This window comes from Podarcis erhardii, assembly GCF_964252035.2.
Source record: "Podarcis erhardii genome assembly, chromosome: 6".
Taxonomy (NCBI): Eukaryota; Metazoa; Chordata; class Lepidosauria; order Squamata; family Lacertidae; genus Podarcis; species Podarcis erhardii.
Genome location: NC_138510.1, coordinates 18,697,426 through 18,720,490, shown reverse-complemented (window position 1 = coordinate 18,720,490; position 23,065 = coordinate 18,697,426). Strand labels below are relative to the sequence as shown.

At 43.5% G+C, this 23,065-nt stretch overlaps 1 protein-coding gene across 7 annotated transcripts in view; it reads right to left on the bottom strand.

Annotated features, from left to right (window-relative positions):
- Window positions 1-23,065, bottom strand: part of NFATC2 (nuclear factor of activated T cells 2) — a gene marked incomplete at its 3' end in the record, with an annotated part of 136,648 nt that overhangs the window by 35,553 nt on the left and 78,030 nt on the right. For 6 of the 7 annotated variants that reach the window (XM_081867606.1, XM_081867607.1, XM_081867609.1 and 3 more), the window contains exons 7-9: window positions 16,088-16,143; window positions 15,034-15,160; window positions 12,362-13,045 (exon numbers count right to left, since the gene is read on the bottom strand). In XM_081867606.1, coding sequence (XP_081723732.1) covers window positions 12,362-13,045; window positions 15,034-15,160; window positions 16,088-16,143 — 867 coding nt within the window. Of the gene's footprint in view, window positions 1-12,296; window positions 13,046-15,033; window positions 15,161-16,087; window positions 16,144-23,065 lie in introns of those variants that run through there. The other variant, XM_081867603.1, reaches the window with a different exon arrangement.

Sequence of the window (23,065 nt, the reverse complement as noted above, 5' to 3'; positions counted from 1 at the left end):
GGTTCTAGACATACTCCTGGGTTTATTTGTTTGTTTGTTTCTTGTCTAATTGCAGATGGTAGATCAATCTGGTCTATAGCCCATCCAAACACTAGTTTCCTCGCTGCTGTATTTCTTTCTAGCCTAGTTCCTGTCTGGTTTAAACATTTCTCCAGAAATCTGCAGCATCCAACTTAAGAGAGCTGTCCTAGATTTGGTGAATAAACTTAGTCATGCTTTCATGCCAAATACAGCTGTGGGTAGATAGGAGGTTCCTCCTAACACACAACTATTCTTTAGAAAAGGGATTGGCAAAACGGGTGGAAAATGGGCATGATTCACCACCAGGTAATTTCTTTCTCATTGCTTGCCAAGGCAGGGTGGGGGAAGCACCGGATGTTTTGGCAAAACATGTAGAGGTGGTAAAGTTCAGACTTTAAAATCTTTATATTCAGAAAATCAAGAATAGAATCCATTACCAAACTCTTGCCTCTGCTGCACAGCAATAAAAGAGGGTCGTCTGTAATATGTATAAGAAAGGGTGCATCCAGGCTGTCACTCTTTTGAGAGGGGCTCAACTTTAAATTTGCATAGCTAAAGCAGATTAAAAGGCTCTGTTGCCCAAGCACAGTAAATGCACTTTTTTAAAAAGAAGCATATTTTCGTGGTTTGGAAAGTGACAGGGAAATGCATAGTAAATGGTGGGATGAACAAATGACTAATGGGGAGATCTATAAACAGCATGAAAGTAAATCAGGATAAATGCAGGATGGATGTCCATTGTCGGATAACTGCCCCACAAACAAATAAGAGAAAATGCTCAATATAATCTAATTTCCACATAAGTTTTGTGCAGGATGAATGCTCAATAAACAGGTCATGTGAAGAGGCATGGAAACCATTTCCATACCACTTGTGTGTCACATTTTATTGGCCACAGTTACGTCATCGTGCAGAGATATGGAGCGCCCACTGTTGCCTTGTCTCAAACTCTTACAGAGCAAAACTCTAATCTGTACATAAGGAACCCCCAGCCAGGTGTTCACTCTGTTTGTTTAAGCACAGGAATTGGACATTTACCAGTTGAAATTAAGCTGCATTTGTACCCTTTCAACTACTGGATTAGATTACCATCCATGCCGGATGATAGAACTGCCAAAAATGTGCTTCTTGGAGAAAGGGCCTATTACATTTAGTCAGCCTAACTTTCAACTGGTACCAAAAATTTGTCTCAGTGATTCAGACATCTGGCTTTTTGGTCAATTGCTTTATGGGTATCAGACCACTTGCAGCCAGAAACATTGTACACGATGTGTTTATTCGATGTGGCTTAGCTATTTTGGCCAAGGCTAAGCCAGCACCATAGTACGTTACGCTTAAATAACAAAACAGGTTTTAAAACTATTTAGTTGACATAGACCAATTCTTAGACATGCTTTCACCCTTCTTAGATTCCAGCTAATGCCTTCCATATTGCAATAACAGACAGTTGGAAGAACACGGGACTCTTAATTTCAGGGTTGTGGATTCGAGCCCCATGTTGGGCAAAAGATTCCTGCATTGCAGGGGGTTGGACTAGATGGCCCTCGGTGTCCCCCCCAACTCTACAGTTCTATGATTCTAAGTGCTATGCTTCAAAATCCTATACACACATCCAGTGCTTTTTTTGGGGGGGGGAACGCAGGGGTACACATACCCCTAAACATTTTGTGAATCTAAGTTTGGCCTCACTGAGGGCCAGTATTTCAATGTGAGTAGGAAAATGACAGTACCCCTAAACATTTTTTTAAGAAGAAAAAAAAGCACTGCACACATCTGGGAGAAAGTTCCACTGAAGTCAATGGGTATTACTTCTGAGTAGATATGTAGCCATTTGCACTGCACATATCTGTGAATTTCAACTTAAATTGGCAACAGTGCAATTGCATTTTGCAAATTCCTATGCTCTTTATATGAATCAATGTGAGATTACCGGGAGATTTCTGATATGAACAGCTGTTCTGTATTGATGCTGGATGTTTTTATTCAATCAAAACATTTATATTTGCTTACTACTGAACAAGTCGAAATACCTACGGCTACCTACCTGAATCTAATCAACACGGCTACCTACCTGAATCTAATACTGAACAAGTGTGAGAGTACCTGTTGTTTTACAGTGTGTGGATGTTTCGTACCATTCAGATTTTGTTCCAAGTGCTAACGAGTGGTTCTTAAGACTTGTGGCTGCAACAAATAAATCAAACTGACATTTATTTATAAATGATTTCATGGTCTGTTTTGTCCAGGAGCTAAATTTTTGTAATGAGATTCTAAGCGGCTGCTGAATATGAATATGAGATTCAGTGGAAATGTGAGCATAATTTTTATGATGGTGGAATCTAAAAAAAAAAAAAAGCTTTCAATTTTATTTCTTCTCCTAATATTTATTTTGAAAAGGCAGACTCTCTTCCTGACCAATATCTGTGTTAAAATTAATGGTGGTACTCAGGAGTTCGCCTTAACATGCAAGGACTAAAGGCAGGGGCAAGTCTCATGCGCTTCATGTTCCTCACTCCTAGTACCCAAAGCAAAGCCTGCAGGGAGCTTCTGGTTTCGTTCATTTGACATGAGCAGAACTCCCTGTGCAACTAGCGATCCCAATAAAACAGGGTCTCTGATCACGCAGAGGAATCTACTCGAATTCAAGTGAGCATGAGCAGAAACTCCATGCAGACTTTTCCATGCAACACAGGGAAGGTCAGTGGCTGATGGCCATGTGCAACATATGCAAGGATGTTGGAAGAGGGGCGTGTGGGTGCACCCCTGTCCCCACATTTAACCCCTTGGGTTCAGCAGAATGTTCGATTGCAGCTAACAGTGAGAAATCGTGATGTGGTCTGGGTTAGCAATTCCTTGTTTAAGAACTCATGTCCATGCAACGTATCACGATTACTTTGAAAACAAGTTAGGTAAGGCGAAAGCTAGTGTCAGGGATGGGGAGAGAGATAGTAGTAATAATAATAATTAAAGGAGGTGTCAGAAATTCATTATTTGTTGTTCTATTTTGGGGTGCCATGTTCTATGGAAGAGGTAGAGTTTTTTGTTCTGTCTCCCCTTTCTTAAATAACATAGGAGGCTGCCTTATACTGAGTGAGATCACTGGTCCCATCCAGCTCAGTGGATGGGACTGGTATACCCCTCAACTCTCCCTATTTAATCGGGACGTCCCATTTTTGGGTGCCATGCTTGCAAGATCGCGGCCCAGAAAAAGACACAAAATTTGGGGTGCCATGTTCTTGTAGGAGTCACCTGGTTCCCACCAGATTGTGGCCCTGAAAGATGCACATTTGGGGGGGGCATGTTCTCACATGGGTCAAATGACTTGTGCGGGGGCAAGGCCCCGAAAGACCTGCATCCTGGTTTTCCTCTGGGACATGTTGAAGGGTATGGACTGGCAGTAAAGGTAAAGGTAAAGGGACCCCTGACCATTAGGTCCAGTCAAGACTGACTCTGGGGTTGCGGCGCTCATCTCTCTTTATTGGCCGAGGGAGCCGGTGTACAGCTTCTGAGTCATGTGGCCAGCATGACTAAGCTGCTTCTAGCGAACCAGAGCAGCACACGGAAATGCCGCTTACCTTCCCACTGGAGTGGTACCTATTTATCTACTTGCACTTTGACATGCTTTCGAACTGCTAGGTTGGCAGGAGCAGGGACCAAGCAACAGGAGCTCACCCCGTCACGGGGATTCGAACCGCCGACCTTCTAATCAGCAAGTCCTAGGCTCTGTGGTTTAACCCATAGTGCCACCTGTGTCCCTCTGGACTGGCAGTGGCACTCCATAATTTTAGACAGGTGCCATTCCCAGCCCTACCTAGAGATGCCAGAGATAGAACCTGGGACCTTCTTCACATACAGCAGATGCTCTACCACTAAACTCTGGCTGTTCTCCTAAACTGAGAGAAAGTAAGGTGGGGGGGGGGAGGAATATGCCACCGCATGAAATAGCAGCAGAACACCAGTCACAGACACTGCTCCAATTTGCTGCAGAATGGCCAAATAGGAACAAAGTGACATCATCATTCCCTGGGCATTCTTAGAGGGGAAAGGATGGCTGCTCACATTGGCCAGCTGCATGAAGGCCCAGTGAAATGAGGGAGATATTTGGCACTGTTCTGGGCCATTTCCTATCAAACTCCTGAGTCTTTTCTATCTGTTAGGCACAGAAATTTAGCAGATGTACTCCCCCCCCCATCTCCGTCTCAGGAAAACCTTCAATTGTTGAACATCTGGAGATGTTTAAGAGAGTCCTTTGAGGAAAAATAAGACCGGCAACCCTTGGGTAAAGTCTCAGTCATGAGCCAGTACAACCCAGGCTCATATCCCCATTCATTCACAAAGCTCACGGAGTGATGCAGGGCTAGTGATTTTTTCTCACCCTAACATGCCTTTTCAGAGTTGTTATGAGGATAAAATGGGGAAAAGGAATTTTGAGATCCTTGGAGAAAGAGTGGGATGAAAATGAATGCTAGGGTAGGAATCAGGGAGAGTGTGGAAGGATTCAGTTAGGAGCTGGAAGCAGAGATGGGCAACAGGAGAACGACAGTCGAGAGACCTCCAGTCAATAAATGGACAGAGAGAATGGGGATAAAGGAAAATCGAGCTGAAGGAGCTAAACCAAAGAAGTAGAAAAAAGTTCCTGAGTCAAGGATAAATCATAGTGCAGCCTGGTTAGAGACCAACTGCTCTTGAGAGCAATTAGAAATATTTATGCTTCAGTTCCGTAGACGGTATAATGGGGAAAATAAGAAGAATCTGACTTGATGCTTCATGCAGAGTTTGTTAACATCCGTATTAACAGTTTTTTAAAAAATGAATTACTGTAGGTAAAAAAATGCAAAAAATTTTGCCGGTTTTGAGCTATTTTTTAATGCAAAAATGGCACTGCCGACATGGGCTGCCATACGTCTGCATTTTTTCGGACATTTTTGCCGATTTCCACCCAGACACTGCTGCTGACTGCAGTATTCTGGATATGTCTGGACGTGTGGCAACCTTAAATTACTGTGACATTACATCTTGTTTTGGTCAATGACTTTGGTATTTCTATAGCCTCCTTTACAGGAGCAAGGGAGTAGCTCGTGATTTACATTGTGGTGCAATCATGTCCACAGCTTGTCTGGGAATGAGTTTTATTGTGGTTCAGTTCCCAGCCACATTCCTCTTGGGCAACTCTTACCGTATTTCAAAATCATCACTGAAAGTAGTTGTGTGTCATCTAGAAACTGATTTCTCAGTGCTGGTAACTGTTGGCGGCTTTAGAGCCAATGTGGTCCAATGAAGAGAGAGCTGGACTTGGCTCTGGGATAAAATCACTGCAAGGCCTTGGGGAATGTCTCTTGGCCTCAGTACTCTCGCCTGTGGAATGGGAGTGACAGGAAGCTATCTCACGAAATTATCGTGAGGACAGACACCCAGACTGCTTTGCAAATTTTAAAAAAGAGCTATATAAAAGATGAGTAAGGGGTTGCAACATTTGATGCACAGCCTGCAGGATATTCTGGAATAGTAAATGTATCTAAAGGGTAGCCAGATGTAAAGGAACAATTAGATGTATATAGAAGGAAGAATTCAACCAGGAGCAGCTCCTCATACCTGCAGGGTGCACCTACTTGGATTTCTCTCTGTTCTCCTGTTCCCCTTTGCATCTAGTTGTGCTGTGAATTTTGCACACATCTCACCTGTGGCATTTGCAGAAAGAAAACTGGGGAGATGATGAGATCTGAATGGGGGCAAACTGATGCAGCTGTGAACTGGTCACTTCCTAGAACAGGCATGGCCAAACTTGGCCCTCCAGATGTTTTGGGACTAAAACTCCCATCATCCCCAGCTAAAAGGACCAGTGGTCAGGGATGGTGGGAATTGGAGGGCCAAGTAGAATCTCACTACAGAAAAGAAAAACAGGCCAATATCGAAAGGGTGCATATTAAAAACTTGCAGGGCAAGGAGGAAGGGTTAGGGAAACCTGGCAGCTTCTTTCTTCTGCCCAAGGCAGTTCCTTGCCCATGGGGAATGTTTTGTCAAGCTCAGTTCCATGGTCAAATGCTGCATTTAACATGCCTGATCCACATGGAAATGTTTTGCACTAACATGCACAGCTATAGCTTTTGCCTGTGAGAAAACGCAAGAACCGAGACGGGAAGATACTTCTAATCTAAACCAGTCCATCAAATGGAAGGGAACGAGAGCATCCTTGCCAAACACCACTATGTGCCAGCCCTGATTACAGTGCCTGATTACAGCCTATGCACATAAAACCCAATGCACAACGGCCACTATTGAATGGCTAATTCCTCGGAAGGGGGGAGACTGGTGGAAGGCAGTATGAATGCCAGTTGCTGGGAATCACAAAGTAGGGAGACCACTGTTGTGCTCAGGTCTTGCTCGCAGGCTTCCCCTGGGCATCTGGGAACAGGATGCTGGACTTTGGCTCTTCCTGTGTCCTTGGCTGAACCCTCCATGCATAGGGATGGTTTGGATGAGAGATATCATCCAATGCAGCTCAATGTGATCAATTTGCCTGCTGTCAGGAACTACCATTAGTCAAGGTAACTGGTGTGATATTGCCCGTATTTATTTGGAACTACGTGGGTGGTGCTGTGGTATAAACCACTGAGCCTTGGGCTTGCCAATTGGACGGTCAGCAGTTCAAATCCCCATAACGGGGTGAGCTTCCGTTGTTCAGTCCCAGCTCCTGCCAACCTAGCAGTTCGAAAGCACGTCAAAGTGCAAGTAGATAAATAGGTACCGCTCTGGTGGGAAGGTAAATGGCATTTCCGTGTGCTGCTCTGGTTTGCCAGAAGCGGCTTAGTCATACTGGCCACATGACCCAGGGAAGCTGTCTGCGAACAAACGTTGGCTCCCTTGGCCAGTAAAGCGAAATGAGCACCGCAACCCCAGAGTCGTTCATGACTGGACTTAACTGTCAGGGGTCCTTTACCTTTACCTTACTTGCCTCCAGAGACAGGCAAATTCTCACTATTTATGCACAAAGCACCCAAAAAATTCACAGGAAGAAGGCAAGTGAAGGTATCTTCCCCAAGGACCACACAATCCTTTGATTTAACAATATTCGTTTCCCAAATAGATGAGGGATTTTTGTCCCCCTCTTGGTTTTCCTGTTGCCTGAGAGACCCTTTGCGTGATGGGTGCAAACACAAATTGTGAATATGTACTCTGAGCGAGGCTCTCAAGTTCCGTTCTGTGGTGATCTCGCTCTCTTAATAGATTTTGTATGTTCTTCTGAACAGGAAACGCTTTATAGCAAAACTTGCCTGCGGGCATTGTACTGTACCAATTAAAGGATTCCTGAATTCAAGAACAAAGAAGTGCCAGTAGAACAACTTTTTTTTTTTTAATCATTCAATTCATTTTCTTCCTTCCTCCGGTGCTGAGTTTGGATTTATCGTTTTTTATTTGTAGCTCGCATGTTGTCAGATGGTCAGGCAAGCCACTTGAGAATACTACTGGAGGAAGAGTTCTGAAAAGGAATTGGGCTTTTTCCTCCCCTCCTTTTCCCCTTATAATGGACATACCTGGGCATTGAGCCAAGTATGTGGCACCTTATATCCAAAGATCTTTGTGCATTTTACAAACAGCTATTCAAGCCTCTCCATGACTTTTGTGGAACAACGGTTCCTTGGAGATAAGGGTCAGGCCCTATCGCAAGAGAAGTTATAAAATGCTGTAAAAGAAACGCGGATGGAGGACACATCTTATCGCATCACGTGTTGAGAAGTCACACCCCAGGCTAGCAGAAAACTGCAAATTCATATAGGTTACCCTAGAGCAGATACCTTTCTAAGTCATTAGAGAAACAAGTGCCTTGTTTGCAGCAAAGGCACGAGAAAACTGGAGCCATTGCTGTTTTAGAGGCAAGCTACAAGGCAAACAGCCATGGCTTCTCCTATGGAAACCTGGCATGAACAGAAGGAAAGGGGAGAGGCACAACTCCATGCCAGAACATGTTTCGCACCCAAACGATCCCAAGTTTAGTTCCTAGCACCATCAGTTAGAAATATATCAGACTATCTGATACAAAGGAAAGTAATAGAATTGGAATTGGAAAGGGTCCAGGGGGTCATCTAGTCCAACCTCCTGCAATGCAGGAATCTCAGCTAAAGCATCCATGACAGATGGCCTTCTAACATCTGCTTAAAAACCTCCAATGAAGGAGAGTCCACCACGTCCTGAGGGAATTGTTTCCCCTGTCAAATAGCTCTTACTAACAGAAAATTCTTCCTGATATTTAGTTGGAATCTCCTTTCTTGTAACTTGAATCCACTGCTTTGGGTCCCACTCACCGGAGCAGGAGAAAACAAGCTTGCTCCATCTTCCATGTGACAGCCCTTTAGATACTTGAAGATGGCTATCATATCTCCGCTCAGTCTCATCTTTTCCAGGCTAAACATACACAACTCTCTCATCCTTCCCCCATAAGGCTTGGTTTCCAGACCCTTGATCATCTAGGTTGCCCTCCTCTGCACACATTCCAGCTTGTCAATATCCTCCTTAAATTGTGGCACCCAGAACTGGACACAGTATTCCAGGTCTGGTCTGGCCAAGAAAGAATAGAGCAGTGCTATTACTTCCCTTGATCTGAACACTATACTTCTGTTACTGTAGCCTAGTACAGCATTAGCTTTTTTTGCTGCTGCATCACACCACTGACTTGTGTTAAGCTTGTGGTCTACTATGACCCCTAGATCCTTTTCACATGTCCTGGTGTCCTCCATCTTATATTTGTGCAGCTGGACTAAGCAGATAATACTGGGCTAGAAAGACCAATGGCCTGACACTGTATAGAACATTTCATATATTTCATACACACATGCATATGTTCAGAAGACCCCATAGAAATCAATAGAGATAACATACAGCTGGTACCCAATCTTGTAGTTCAGCTACATGCAAAATTATTCAAACAAATCCTCTACACCCCAGCATGAATTGCAAGAAAAATGGTCATGCCTGCTACAAAAGTTGTTCTAATTATAACTTATCATTTCTCTAATCAAACCACATGCCTCAAAAACATACAAACTTGCTCACCCTAAAAGCTCGAGGGAAAGCAGAAGAAAAACTTTGCATTTCCTGTCCTTTCATCAAAGCTCAGTGCGTCTGAGGCAGAAAAGAGTAGCTACATTAAAATATCACAGTGAAAGTATGAATGGATGTTTTCCAGGCAATGGGAAATTAGAAAATGCAACAGACTTTCTACATCATTTTAGGCATGTTTTCCTAATTCATGGCAAGGATGTGGTGTAGCTGATGACTTTGTCTGGAGACAGATGAGAGGTGTGTCCCATCCTCCATCCCCTAAGTTGAAGGTGGCTTGAAATAAACACCATTCATGATGAATAACCTCATCTCACTTTCTGGTGGTTTTCAAAATTTCTACCTTAAGGGGACACATAACCCCATTCAGACACCATGGACAAACCATGGACAAACCACGGCCTTGACTCTCCCTTCTCTCATATTTGGATTCCCACCTCATTTTCCTGGTTCCTTAAATCATAGTTTGCTGTGAAGTAGACATTAGGCAAAGTAGCATGTTCAAATCAGGCAAACTATGCCAATCAAGGATCCAAGTCATGGTATGAAGCAAGTGTGCAAACGGTTTGGAGGGAATTCTTGGCGAGTCAAACCAAAGACGGAATCCAGGCACAACAGAGGATGGTTGGGTGGGGGAAACCCTTTGGGGTGCCAAGCCAAGATTTTTGCCTTGACCTCCCAAGTGGAGCACAGCCTTGCCTACCCCAAAGTAGTTGCTATTAAACGACATGGGGGAAGTCAGCCTAGAGCAGCCTTTCTCAACTTTGGGTCCCCAGATGTTGTTGGCTACAACCCCCATCATCCCTAACTAGCAGGACCAGTGGTCAGGGATGATGGGAGTTGTAGTGCAACAACATCTGGAGATTGAGAAGTTGAGAAAGGCTGGTCTAGTGTCTATGAATGAAGAAAGGCTGGTCTAGTGTCTATGAATGAAGTTGCCTTTACGGTCCTAGAACAACCTTCAGTTCACCCTGAGTGCTTTGATTGCCTTCCAAGAGCCAGCTTTGAGCAACTTCATTTCAACTTTCTAAGAATAAAAAAGGAGAAGTAATAATATGCAATGCAAGGACAACTTGCAGAAAAAATGGAGAACCCAGGAGGAAAGAACAGGGGCCATGCACTGTTGCAGCTCAACCAACATATTGAATCCATAAGTTACTTTGTGCAATTAATGGCCCTGGACTAAATCAAATGCAGGATTAGGTGGACAGTTTACCTTCTGTAAGCTGAATCAGGATCCTTGGGTGCAAAGCAGCCTATGCATTATTTTAATAAATGAATACAGATTTAAATAAATTCAAAATTGTAGCAGCACAATGCGGGACAGCGCTTCAAGGAGAGGGGGTGCTGGAAAAAACAAAACAAGCAAATGAAAAATGTCTCAAGGAGAATGAGATATGAAAGGAATCCTGGCTGTTAGAAAACTGGACACAGAACAAAGTAAGAGGAAGACCCAGAGTTCATTGTGGGGATGAGAGGGGGAAAGAGTGGACAGCGGCTCAGAAAAAATAAATGATTACGGCTTGCAGTGCTAATTTTTCATTGGAAAGATTAGATAGGACGGCTATTGGTACTTCACTCCCTAGTCGGTATCTCTGGTATGTGTTTCATTAGTTGTGCTTTTCCTTTTCCCTATGGGAGGAAAACCATTTCATACTAACACAACTGCCAGTATCCCAAACTATATGCAGTTGTACCCTCAGGATGTATCCACAGCAGTGGCAGACTTTGAGCTTTAAAATTCCAGTGGAACCCTGTGCATTGCCAAAATTTGGTGGTTCCCCACCTCCGTTGTTCATCATTGTTGTGGTGCCCCAAGTGCAGGTGAACCAGTCACCCTCCCCTAAATCCGACTCTGTTCACAGCAACCAAAGTAAGGGCTAGTCCACACTTCTGCTTGTCTCATGCCTAGGAAAACCGAAGTGTGGATAAACCCTAAAATGTTCAGAAGTGCCAAGCCTCCTGAATGGCTTTGAGCTATGAGTGTCCCTCTTATTTTCAGTGAAATAGTCACAGGCCCCTATGTATGATACAGTAGCAAGTTACCTCACCCAGTTCCTAGCCACTAGAATGAGACTGATAAATGACCACGCTAGCTAGGGCTGATGGGAGTTGTAGTTCTACAACATCCAGAGGGCCCCGGGTTCACCAGCCTCTCAGCAGAAGCTCACATAGGAAGGAAAATCAAAAACAACAGCAACGAAATTTCCAAGTTATTTGGGAAATACCTGCTAAGGTGTGAATTTTAAAACTGGGAGCAGTGAGTTGGGTCTTGAATAGCTCTCATTAAATTCTATGGAATTTAACAGTTTGCGAGATATGGGGCATGTTTAGTCCAATGAGGTTGCTCCTCACATCACTGCTTCCTCTTGCATAAACGAATGGTTTTCAATGTCATTCATTGATATTGGAGAAAGTAAAACACTGAGTTGTGAACACTGTTGTGTGGCAGAAGGCAAAGTCTTGTTTTCTACCCATCACACTGGGTGAATCGTCTCTATTTAAATGTGGATGCCATAGTGCGGTGCTCCCATTATAATGAAAGACACTAGTATATTTTAAATCAAGAGCCTGGCTGTTGTCTTGCAAAATAGCCAGGAGTTCTGAAATGGAAATGAACAGGGGTGGAATTCTAAGCAATTTTCCCCATCCCAGCTTTGTACAACATGACAGGAAAGAGTTGAACCTTAAAACAATTAATTGACCTATTGATGAAGCAAACAACATGGGATGCAGTCAAACCAAAACTTGCTACAGCTTTTCTTATCGGTTGCAAAAGCAGAAACCTCTGAATTCACAAGAAGAAAGCACCATTTTCGGTAATCTACATACTCAGGTCCCTCTATAAAATGTCCAGAACATAAAACCTGCAGGCCTGCTGCAAACTTCATAGAATGATATAAAACACTTTGGGTGCAGCACACTACAAAGGAATTTTAGAGAAGCAGCATCTGCACGAATTCAGGTGTTAAGTGTACATTTCTGAATTCCAACTCAATTTTTTGTTTGTGAAACTGCAAAAAAATATGCCTCATAAATTTAAAGCATCTGATGCTAATGCAAATGTTTTCTAGAGAGAATTAAACAAATTTCCAGACCTTAAAGAACACTGCCAGCTTTTAAAATTCAATAAATGAAAGATTTTGTATTGAAACACACACACACACACACACACACACACACTTTCCAAACCATAGAGTTGAATGCTACAAAAATGGTAATCACACCACTTTCATACAGAGGTGCAGATTGGATAAACAGGGTATTTTTAAATTAGCGTGCTTACCATCATCCAAATACGCTTGGTCAAGATTCTGTTCCTGTTTAACCGTGACTCCAGCTGGCACTGCTTCCTTCTGATCGCTTACTGGCGGTCCATTTTTGGCTGTTCTCTGCTGCTGAATCACGGTAGGGTACGAAATTGGGCTTAACCTTTGTGCTTGGCTGACCTGAGGTTGGCTGGATCTCACTCCACTAGATGTGAAATTTTCACTACACATGATGTGCTGGAATTCTTGATGGCTTTCGCACCTCAGCTGCTGATTGGTGGTGGGAGAGCAGTGAATCACGGGGGAAGACTGCTGATTGGCTGGAGAATGGTGGAGCACTGCTGCAGTTTGGCTGGGAGAGCCTGTGTGCACCAGCACAGACCTGTGCACATCTGGAATGGAAACTTGTGCAGCCATCAAGCTGGATTGCTGGTAGCCCAGGTGGCTAGGACTGAGACTCTTGCTTCTTTGGTATATTACAGCCCCTGGGGTTTGTTGAGGATATCGAGATTCAGGAGAAGACAGGCTGGAACGCAACTGCTGGCAAGAAGCCATCGTGGCCACAAGACAGGAAGGAGACTCAGAGACCATTGTATGGTGGGAATAATAAGGCTGTGTTACTGTTCCTAGACCACTGTGTACTGTGTTGCAGATTAAAGCTGGATCATAGTCATCAATGGGCTCTGTTTTTATGGAAGGCACTGGAACAAAGGGCACAAAGGACATAGCTCTAAACAAACGTCTAGGAAACGGTTAAGAGGAGAGAAAAGAATGAGCACTAACAACCGACACACTGCACATTTTCTCCCAGTCTTAGCTCTGGTTCACATATTCGTGTTAGCACTTGTCTGCTGCAACACCAAGCGATGGCTTGAATGTGTGAATGGGCCATCACAGACCCATAGCTTGGAAAGTTCATTTTAAAAAGGAAGTGTATATATTTCATGGACTCGCAGGTTCATAGAATAATAGAATTGTAGCATTAGAGGGTATCAACAAGGGTCCTTTAGTCCAAGCCCCTGGAATGCAGGAATCCTTTGCCCAACATGGGGCTCAAACCCACAACCCTCAGATTAAGATTCTCATGCTCCCCTGGCTGAGCTATCCCAGCATCCAACATTTCCAGTTCACATTTGTCTCTTTATACAATTCACAGTTCAATTCAAGTTCACCGAAGGATCCTTGGCAGAAAATATTCAGTATTCTGAATGTTACAAGTTGCTGTGCAGAAGTATACAATATATTTAAGAAGGCTAAGAAAACGTCAAAACTGTAGAATGTGAATTGCTTAATTTATTCCTCCTAACAATTACAATTTTGAAGCTTAAAGACACAAAGAGACAAAGAGTCAAAAACACCGGTAGGAGAATGAACCTGAACTAGAAATTGCTCAACGTTCCACGGCAAAATGGACTTAATTCATGTTAAGTTCCCCTGACAATTGTAGGAACTACTTTATGGTGTAGTTCAGAGACTTATCTGGTGAACTAATCTGGTGAACTTTATTAAATCACACCAGTTCATTCGAAATACTGCACAGACCTGAGTCCCACAGTGTAGCCTGATGGAGACTGCATTGAACCTGGCCAGCCAGAAATGCACTGTGTGGTCTTGGACAGGCCACCATCTTAGTGACAGTTCCCTAGCTGTAAAATTGGACAATTTGTTATATTTCACTTCTGCAGCATGGCCATTTATATACCGAGCCTAGAAAAAGTGGAATTCTGAAAAATTCTTCCTGGGCAACAGAATGTTTTCCCTCTTTTGTCCCCCCACATGTGCCCTAAATCTGTTCTGAGGTTCCCCCAACCTTCCAGAGCAGGTTCGGGGACAGATGTGGGGGCATGTGCAGGGGGAGAAGAAGAGGAAAAGTTCCCTTGTGCGAGATATAGGGCAGCATTCAACGAAATAGATTTAATTCTGAATCTCTTCTTCTGTACGCTACTTAAAGATAACCATGATTAAGCGGTATACAAACTTTTGAAATAATAAAATAAAGTGATATGCATGTTTCTAAATAAATTGGTGCTGGCCATGAAAACTGCTGTGTTAAAATGTGCAAGTTTAGAACCATGTAGGTGTGAATAAATAAGCTGTAGAGATTTATTGTACAGCTTTATTTGTAACCTTGGATGTTGCATTTAGAATTCATTGATTCAGAGATGGTTTAGAATCATAGAATCATAGAGACCACAAGGGCCATCGAGTCCAACCCCCTGCCAAGCAGGAAACACCATCAGAGCACTCCTGACATATGGTTGTCAAGCCTCTGCTTAAAGACCTCCAAAGAAGGAGACTCCACCACACTCCTTGGCAGCAAATTCCACTGTCGAACAGCTCTTACTGTCAGGAAGTTCTTCCTAATGTTTAGGTGGAATCTTTTTTCTTGTAGTTTGAGCTGTGTTAACTATAATGCTAGCTAAAAGATAGCATCTTAGAATGCTTGATAATTCTGGTTCAGCAGAATAGATAGATAGATAGATAGATGGATAGATGATAGATGATAGATAGATAGATGATAGATATAGATAGATGATAGATAGATAGATAGATAGATAGATAGATGATAGATAGATAGATAGATAGATGATAGATGATAGATAGATGATAGATAGATAAATATAAAGACAGTTCTAGTGTTTCTTGCCATATATTGTGCCATAGTCCATTCCTTTTCATAAATAATTACCTGGGTGATAGGTAAAATGTTGTGGCTGGCTTTTTTTCCGTTTTCCATTGATCACATAGAAATTCACCTTGATGGGAGAACGAATGTGCTTATTCCGATATTCTGGTATCTCCACGAAAAGCATATTCTGAAAGGAATTTTTAAAATGGGTGTGGGGAAGAGACAGTAATATGATATTAGAAGGCACTCTGTTTATATCAGTACCCTTTGCTAATACATTTGTCATGGGGTGTACTAGGAGTATTGCTTTTCCAGTTACGATGTAGTCGATCTTGCAGAAAATCTGAAGCACGCTTCCTTCCTTACTGTATCCATAATCTAACCTTAAGACAACCATCCTGCCCTGACAAATTATCCAGTTTCCCCTGTTTCTATTAACTTGCCTTGTATATTTTGCCTGACATTTTTTCCTTTACGTGCTGGTGGCAAATAAGTTCTACCCTTGGGAAGTTCTGTTTTCATGTAGACGGCACCTACTCTTGGGTAAATTCTCACCGACCTCTAACTCTTGCTTAGGGATTCTAGCTACCTAGAAGTATGGAAGAGTTACCAGGAGACAGCACTGCAGAAACCCAGGAGAATGTGAAGTTCCATTACTAGTTACTGGGCAAAAATGTTTGGATAACACAGTAGAGAGGTGCTGGATTTATGTGGCCAGCAGTGGGGAAACTGCACACATCTCTGTTTTGCTAGATCACAGCCTATATGAGTCTGACCAGTGTTTCGCGAATATGCTTAATAGCGAACCCAACCATGAGGAAACACACTAAGGACACAACATGTGCGCTTAGGCTACAATCCAAAACAGAGTGCCTAAGCTTTATCGAAAGATGTTTTTGTTAACCACTTTGAGAACCGTTTGTTAAAAGGCAGCCTGTGCAAGTACTCTAATGAGTAAACAAAATTACCCCACTGATACCAATGTGTGCAGGCATGCACCCAGTTCCAAACTGGATTGCAGCCTTTGTGTGTTCAGAGGCATTTGTGCTGCTACAGAATGAAACCTGGTACCTGAAAGAGAAGTGGGAGAATGTGCTGAGTGCCTACTACTTACAGGTTGGCTCTTATCTTTGTCCACGGTGGCTTCCATCTCCCAAATCTGTTGCCCATCTGAAAGAAATATTAAGTCAAGCATGAAAAAAGGGGGTCATGCTCTTCCTCACCACTACGGCACCATAACATGTCCAAAGTACAGTGGTACCTCGGGTTACATACGCTTCAGGTTACAGATTCCGCTAACCCAGAAATAGTACCTCGGGTTAAGAACTTAGCTTCAGGATGAGAACAGAAATCTTGCTCCAGCGGCGCAGCAGCAACAGGAGGCCCCATTAGCTAAAGCGGTGTTTCAGGTTAAGAACAGTTTCAGGTTAAGAACGGACCTCCGGAACGAATTAAGTTCTTAACCCGAGGTACCACTGTACTTTGTATGCATTCTCTTGCTGTCATTCTTTGCAAAACGAGATCTCCCTACATTACAGGTGGAAGGCTAAGCCTGAGAGTATAGCAGCTTGCCTAGTGACTTCCTGGCAAAGGTAGGATTCAAATGCTGCAGCACGTCAAGATTCAGGTTGCAGTCCTATGCTCATCTACCTGAAAGTAAGCCCCACGAAATACAACGGACAAACGTACATAAGGCTGGCCACCCTACCAACTCACCAACACTGGCCCAGGCTTTGGGTCAGCTGTGAAAATATAAACCTTTTGACTACTTGGAGTGGTAGCAAAGTTTTCATAAATAAATGATTGCAAATACATTTAATGGCCACCCACCCTAAGCATTTCCATAACAACAGTAGAGATTAATAACAACAAAAATGTGCTTGCTGGAGTTTTGCTGCTTCTGCCAAGCTTTTTCAAAAGCTTCTAGTAACAAGTGTTTCCTGGAGGATCTACTACCCAAGTCACAGACTTTCCCACCAATTTTTCAGTTATTCATATCTTGGTCCACTCTCAGCGGAGTGTCAAAGAAAGAAAGAAAGAAAACCCACGATCAGCATAACGCTTTAAGCAGCCCTTTTACAAATATTCAAATTGCTATTATGTTCCCACACGCTCTGGTCTTTTCCTTGAGCTAAAACTTTCCTAGTTCCTCCAGCCCTTTCCTTGTTACTCTTAAGACCCTACACCAGGTTCTTTCCTTCCTCTCTACTTCGTCAGCATATTAGGTGCAGTCTTCACAACTTACACAGCTATTTCACTGGTACTTAAAACATGCTTAAACTTCCCTGGATTGCACCCAGGTACATTCATGCAAAGAGCTGGCTTAGTGCTAAACGGAAAGGAAAATCACCTCCTACCTACCCAATTCTACTTATGCTCCCAAGAAAACCATTTGCCTTTTAAAAAACAATTCATCTACTTAGTGTGTGGCTCATTCAAAGCCTTTGTTCCTTCTCAACGATACTGCCACCTGGTCAATTATTTCCCATTTTGCATATGTCAAATGACTGTCCAAAGGCAAAAAATTAAAACTGCAAAACCAGTCCTGCTTTGCTTGGCTTTCTGTTTCCTTTGGTTTTTACAGTTGTGCAGTGTCCAGTGATCACAAGGTAAAGCCCAACCAGACGAAATATTCAACGTATAAGTAATGCATGATTGCATATGTAGGTTGCTTAATAACGGAGGGGGGAAAACCATAAAATGCAACAATGCTTTAAGGTAGCAGGCATCAGGCATGGAACAGTGAACTGTAAGACTGTGTGCTGTTGGAAATAATTTACATTTCAAGTTAAAGCAAATGGACAAATTGGTATTAAACAGCACAATTAAACTGCACAGTGCTGGATTTAGGATAAGTCTATGGCTAAACAATGATTTCAGCTGGCAACTTCTAGGTCCAAGTCTAGCATTTTCTGTCAGGCTGTGCTGATTCTCAAATTCTGGAAATTATATGTTTATACAAGAGACTAAGGGCCAAACGAGATGGGATGCTAAACATGTCTCCTGATGTGCCACAGTTGTGTGATTTTTTAAAAAATAAACTATGAATAGCTACCACAGAGATAGGCTGGTATTTGCCAGGACTGCAGCACATGATATGTGGGGTTAGTCCTTTCCATCTCTGCCGCTGTTCCAATGAAGACTGCCTTTTCTGTGGTGACTGTTCAAGCTGAAAGGTAGGCCTCCATCAGTGGCTATGGGAGATTGCCTTCTAGGCCTAATGGGTGCTGGGAGAGGGGGTTATTAGGACCATAGTGGGTAGAGAAAGCACTGTTCTTCCTCCTTCAGGGCATGAGATTGAGAACTCATGAGCCAGAAGCGGAAGTGCATGAAGGGCCAACTTCAGAAAGACATCGGTCAGAAGCGCCTGCGGCACCAGTGTCCCTCCGGCCTGAGGATGTCCTCTGGCTTGGAGGACCCCATCACAGAAGCCCCAGTACAACCAGAACGCCTCCTGCTCCGTCAGAGTAAAAGACTCGCCTCTGATGAGGTCAGTGTTTGCATCACAGCACTAGTAAATTTATCTTCACCTGGTGAAGCGGAACTTCAGTATCTGAGATGGAATCTGGCAGAGGTGGATCTATAAGCATCCATAGTTATGCACGCTTAATTCTCAACCGCGACAACGAGGAGCTAGTTCTCAGAAACAGGTTTCTATTCCCAGATTAGAAACTTGCTTCAAAAAAGGCTGTGCCAGAAACAATTCGTTTCTGCACTGAATCACTTCAGGCTGCAGATGGGACATTGCCTGACCATACGAGACAAAATTCCCTATTTTTTTAAAAAAAGGCACCTGGGAGGAAAGGTTCAGCCTGGCCGCCTGGCCGCCTCCCTATTTACGCTAATTTTCTATGGGCAAATAATTATTTGTGTGCAGGAGCATTTATGCAGACATTCGCCTGCAGTTCTGAAGTGGTGCAGCCCAGATACAAATTTACTACCACCTCTGCTGTTTCTAAGAATTTGGAGAAAGAAAATAGTGAGGCAGGGGTTTGCCCTGGAGCAGGGAGAGGCAAGAGAGCCACAGGGAGACAGTGTTGCAGTGCAGCCCTTTGGGGGGTGGGAATGGCTTTGACAGGATGGACTCATTAGCTGATACTTCTGTTCCTTTAATTGTTGCTCTGTGGGATGACGTCAAGTACCTGCAATTTCTCCAGTCCCTGCAGGATAGCTTAGGAGGCAAGCAGCACCTGACAGGTGTCACAAAGGTATTTATGGAACTGGGGGGATCCTCTCTGAGTCAAGCTGGCAAAAGGTTTCAGGGCTGACTCTGGATAACATGAAATAAGTATGGGTGTTTTCTAGAGAGTGGTACGGAAAAAGGGTCTAGTTTGATGAGCCGGAACAACCAATTCAAAAGAAGAAACATGGAAATCATTTCAGTATTGTTGAAAGCCTGGAGTATAATCATTGCCCCCTTGGGATTGGTGGAGAAGGGAGGGAAGGGGGAGGCAGAAGAAGAGTGATGACTCAGATGTGTATGAGTCAGAAGGACCTCTGGGACTACCCCCGTTGTGACTGCAGTTTACACCCCGGCCCTTCCTAACAGGGGGTTCCCCACAGGCACAAAGTACTCCATTGTTTCTGAAGTCAGCTAATATGTAAGGTTTCCAAATTTTAATAATGTTTTGCAGCATCGCTACCAAACCACCCAGGGCAAGCACAGCAGCTGCTCATCCCAAGTGAACAGTTAGCTTTTGAAACAGGTTAATTACAGTGTTGCCGCACACATTCAGCTAAGTCAAGGTGACCTAGACAGCAACACAACAGACTAAACATCGGGCAGACATTTAAACCCAGGATGATGATGGCGATAATAGCATAACTCTGTGCCGACATTACTTGTAGCTGAATTCTGCAACCCATGTGCTGAAAATTCTGCAACGTTTGCTTGCACTTACTTGCTTTGCATAATTTATTCTCCTTCTGCAATGGACAATAATTATGGCTTTAAAATGCACCTGTGGACCAGGTTTCACATAGTAAACATGAACGTGTGTGTGTGTGTAGGACAGGTCTCTGCCCCCAAGGAGCTTCCATTCTACATTTCAACAGTGCCCAAGATAGCCGAAGCAAGGGTAAAAAAAAAGGACCGGCAACCAAATGCTGCTGCATTTTAATTGGAGATGGGGAACTAAGAGGTAATTATCCCACATGCTTTACAGAAAAGCACGAGGAGTAGTTGGAAGGAAGAGGGAGAAGTGGTATTCTGGGAAGGAGTTGTCCTGAATGACACATGCCCTAGAATAACGTGATATAATCCTGAAATGAGACTGGATGGAACCACTTCAGGCTACAGGCAGAAGATTCAGTTTTTAAATACTACTCCCTCTGTGTGTTTTAAACCTTGCAAATAAATTTACCACCTCGTTGCAACTTTAGTCTGCAGAATGTGAACACTGAGCCTTACAAACCTAGTCACAAGCACAGATCTAACACCAACCAGGCACCGCCTGCAAAATCAGATTCAGTACTCAAGAGACCAGTGAATCATTCTAAAGCCACAGAAACATTTGATTTCATTTAGTGACCAAGCCCCTGGGATGGCACTAATAAAACCTTGTGAATCAAAAATGTTGAGCATAACCAGATGACGTTTAGATTAACCCCAAAGTCCACAGGAGGTGTATGATCAAGATAGGTGAAATGACACCCCCCCCACATACACAATGGACGAGGTTTTCATTGGTTTATGGAATGACACACACAGCCCTTAATTGATGACATTTTCATTGATTTATGGTACGAGCTTCTAATGATAATGGCAGATAATTCTACACGGATGCATCAATGGACGCAGCCGGCAAATGTTTCCCTAGCAAATTTGTTGCCTGGGACAAATCTGCTTCTTCAAATATGGTACCCTCATATAAAAAGTAAACACCCCACAGCAATTGTACTGACCTTTCTGCTTAAATACAATGTTCCATCTGGCTTGCTGCTTTGCTTTTATAATCTTGAGTGCACAAGTCCTAATTTTAGATAGTCAATATTTGCTTTTCCCTTAACATCTCTGAATATTAGCACTGCTGTGAGTTTATGGCAAAATAGACGAGGCTAGAATAAATTTAAGAAATCAGTGTTGTTTTGCTGGGAGAGAGAGCAAAATGGCCACCCTGTCACCTATTGTTTGTTGTGAAGCAGCAGCTGCTAGGCAGGGGAAAGTGAAATAGGTGTGAATTTAGTGCTTAATATTTCAGATATTGTTTATTACATTTTTTTTTAAAATGTGTCTTATGTTATTTATTCAATTAACTTCCAGGCCCCATTTAACCTTTTGACATTTAAAGTATTATATGAATTGGGACCTATGAATTTAAGAAGCAAATTCTGTTTCTGTTGTTGCTAAAATGTGGTGTTACATTTTTTTCTTCTGGCTACTACTAAACTGCTGCTTGGAAGGAAATGGGCTGATTTTTTAAAGAACAGTTTTATGCAGTGGTTTAAAATTCTGGCATTGCTGATAGGCAGCTGCCTGTTTCAGATTATTCAGATTATTATATTGTCATGTGAGCCACTTAGCAACCTCTGTTTAAAGTGGGATACAAATTTGCTGAACACGAAGTTTCTCTGGGCAATGGGATGAGGCTTTGCACCCTTACTACAAACTCACCCACACTCTCAGCTTTACTTGTAGTTTTTGCAGCTATAACCGAAGTACCCAGTACCACAGTCTGTGACTGTGCTGTGGAATCAGTTTCTGCAGCCTGATGATGTGGACAAAGGGCTTGTGGCTATACACCTGACCATGTGCTCTCTTGATGGCTGTCACTCTTGGCTTATCAACAGAGGGGGTCTGACTGGTTGTTTCTAGAGCACGGGCAGTGCTTCACTGCATAAGAAGGTGGCTCCTGTCCCCTTGGAAGAGGTGGTGATATGGTCACTCCTAAAGAAACTGGCCCTGGGCCCTTTTGTTTGGACTAACTACTGACCAACTGCAGGCGTCTCCTTCCTAAGGAAGGTGGTAGAGAGGGTCACAGTGAGATAGCTGTAGGCATTCTTGGACGACATGGTTTACTTAGACCGGTGTTTCCAAAACATGGGTCTCCAGATGGGGACTGCAACTCTCATCATCCCTAGCTAGCAGGACCAGTGGTCACGGATGATGGGAATAGTAGTTCAAAAACAGCTGGAGACCCAAGTATGGGAAACACTGATCTAAACCCATTCCAAGGCAGTCTCCACGCTTCCGAATCAGTTTGTGGAATGGTTTTTTAAGAAAGTCCTCGTGAACATTCAATTTCTCCTAATACACACATTTTGGTAAGCAATTCTCCCTAACATATTCTTGCAAAGCAATTTTTGCTGATATAATACATCATCGACAAAGTAGCTAGGATTTATCTGTTACAAAACCTAAGGCTGACTTGCACATAATAGACAAATTGGTTTAAGAGCCGTTTCTTCTTCCCAGGGAACTGTAACTGTAAGGACGGAGAAAAGTAACCTCTAACAGAATTCTCAGCACTCTCATCACAATGCAATTGCTAGGATTCTTGGGGATGGGGAGTAGCTATGAGAACACCAATTGTTAATACAAAGGAGAAGAGGCTCCTTTCCATGGAGGTGCAGACTGCAGCTATAACAAAGGCGGCATTTTTTCATCTCTGCCAAACTAAGCAGTTGGCTCCTTGCCTCTCTTGCCCTGACCTAGCCACTGTGATCCACGCGACGGTCACCTCCAGACTGGATTATTGTAACTCGCTCTACGTGGGGCTGCCCTTGAGACTGACCCAGAAACTCCAGCGGGTGCAGAATGCCGCGGTGAGACTCCTTACGGGGTCCTCGCTGTGGGATCGCATTCACCTGGTGCTATACCAGCTACACTGGTTCCCAGTGGGGTAAAGGATCAGGACACTCGTACCTACGGGACCGCCTCTCCTGGTATGTCCCACAGAGGACTTTACTGTCTTCAAACAAAAACATCTTGGTGATCCCGAGCCACAGAGAGGTTAAGCTGGCCTCAACCAGAGCCAGGGCTTTTTCAGCTGTGGCTCCAATCTGGTGGAACACTCTGTCACAAGAGACTAGGGCCCTGACGGACTTGCCATCTTTCCGCAGGGCCTGCAAGACAGAGCTGTTCCACCAGGCC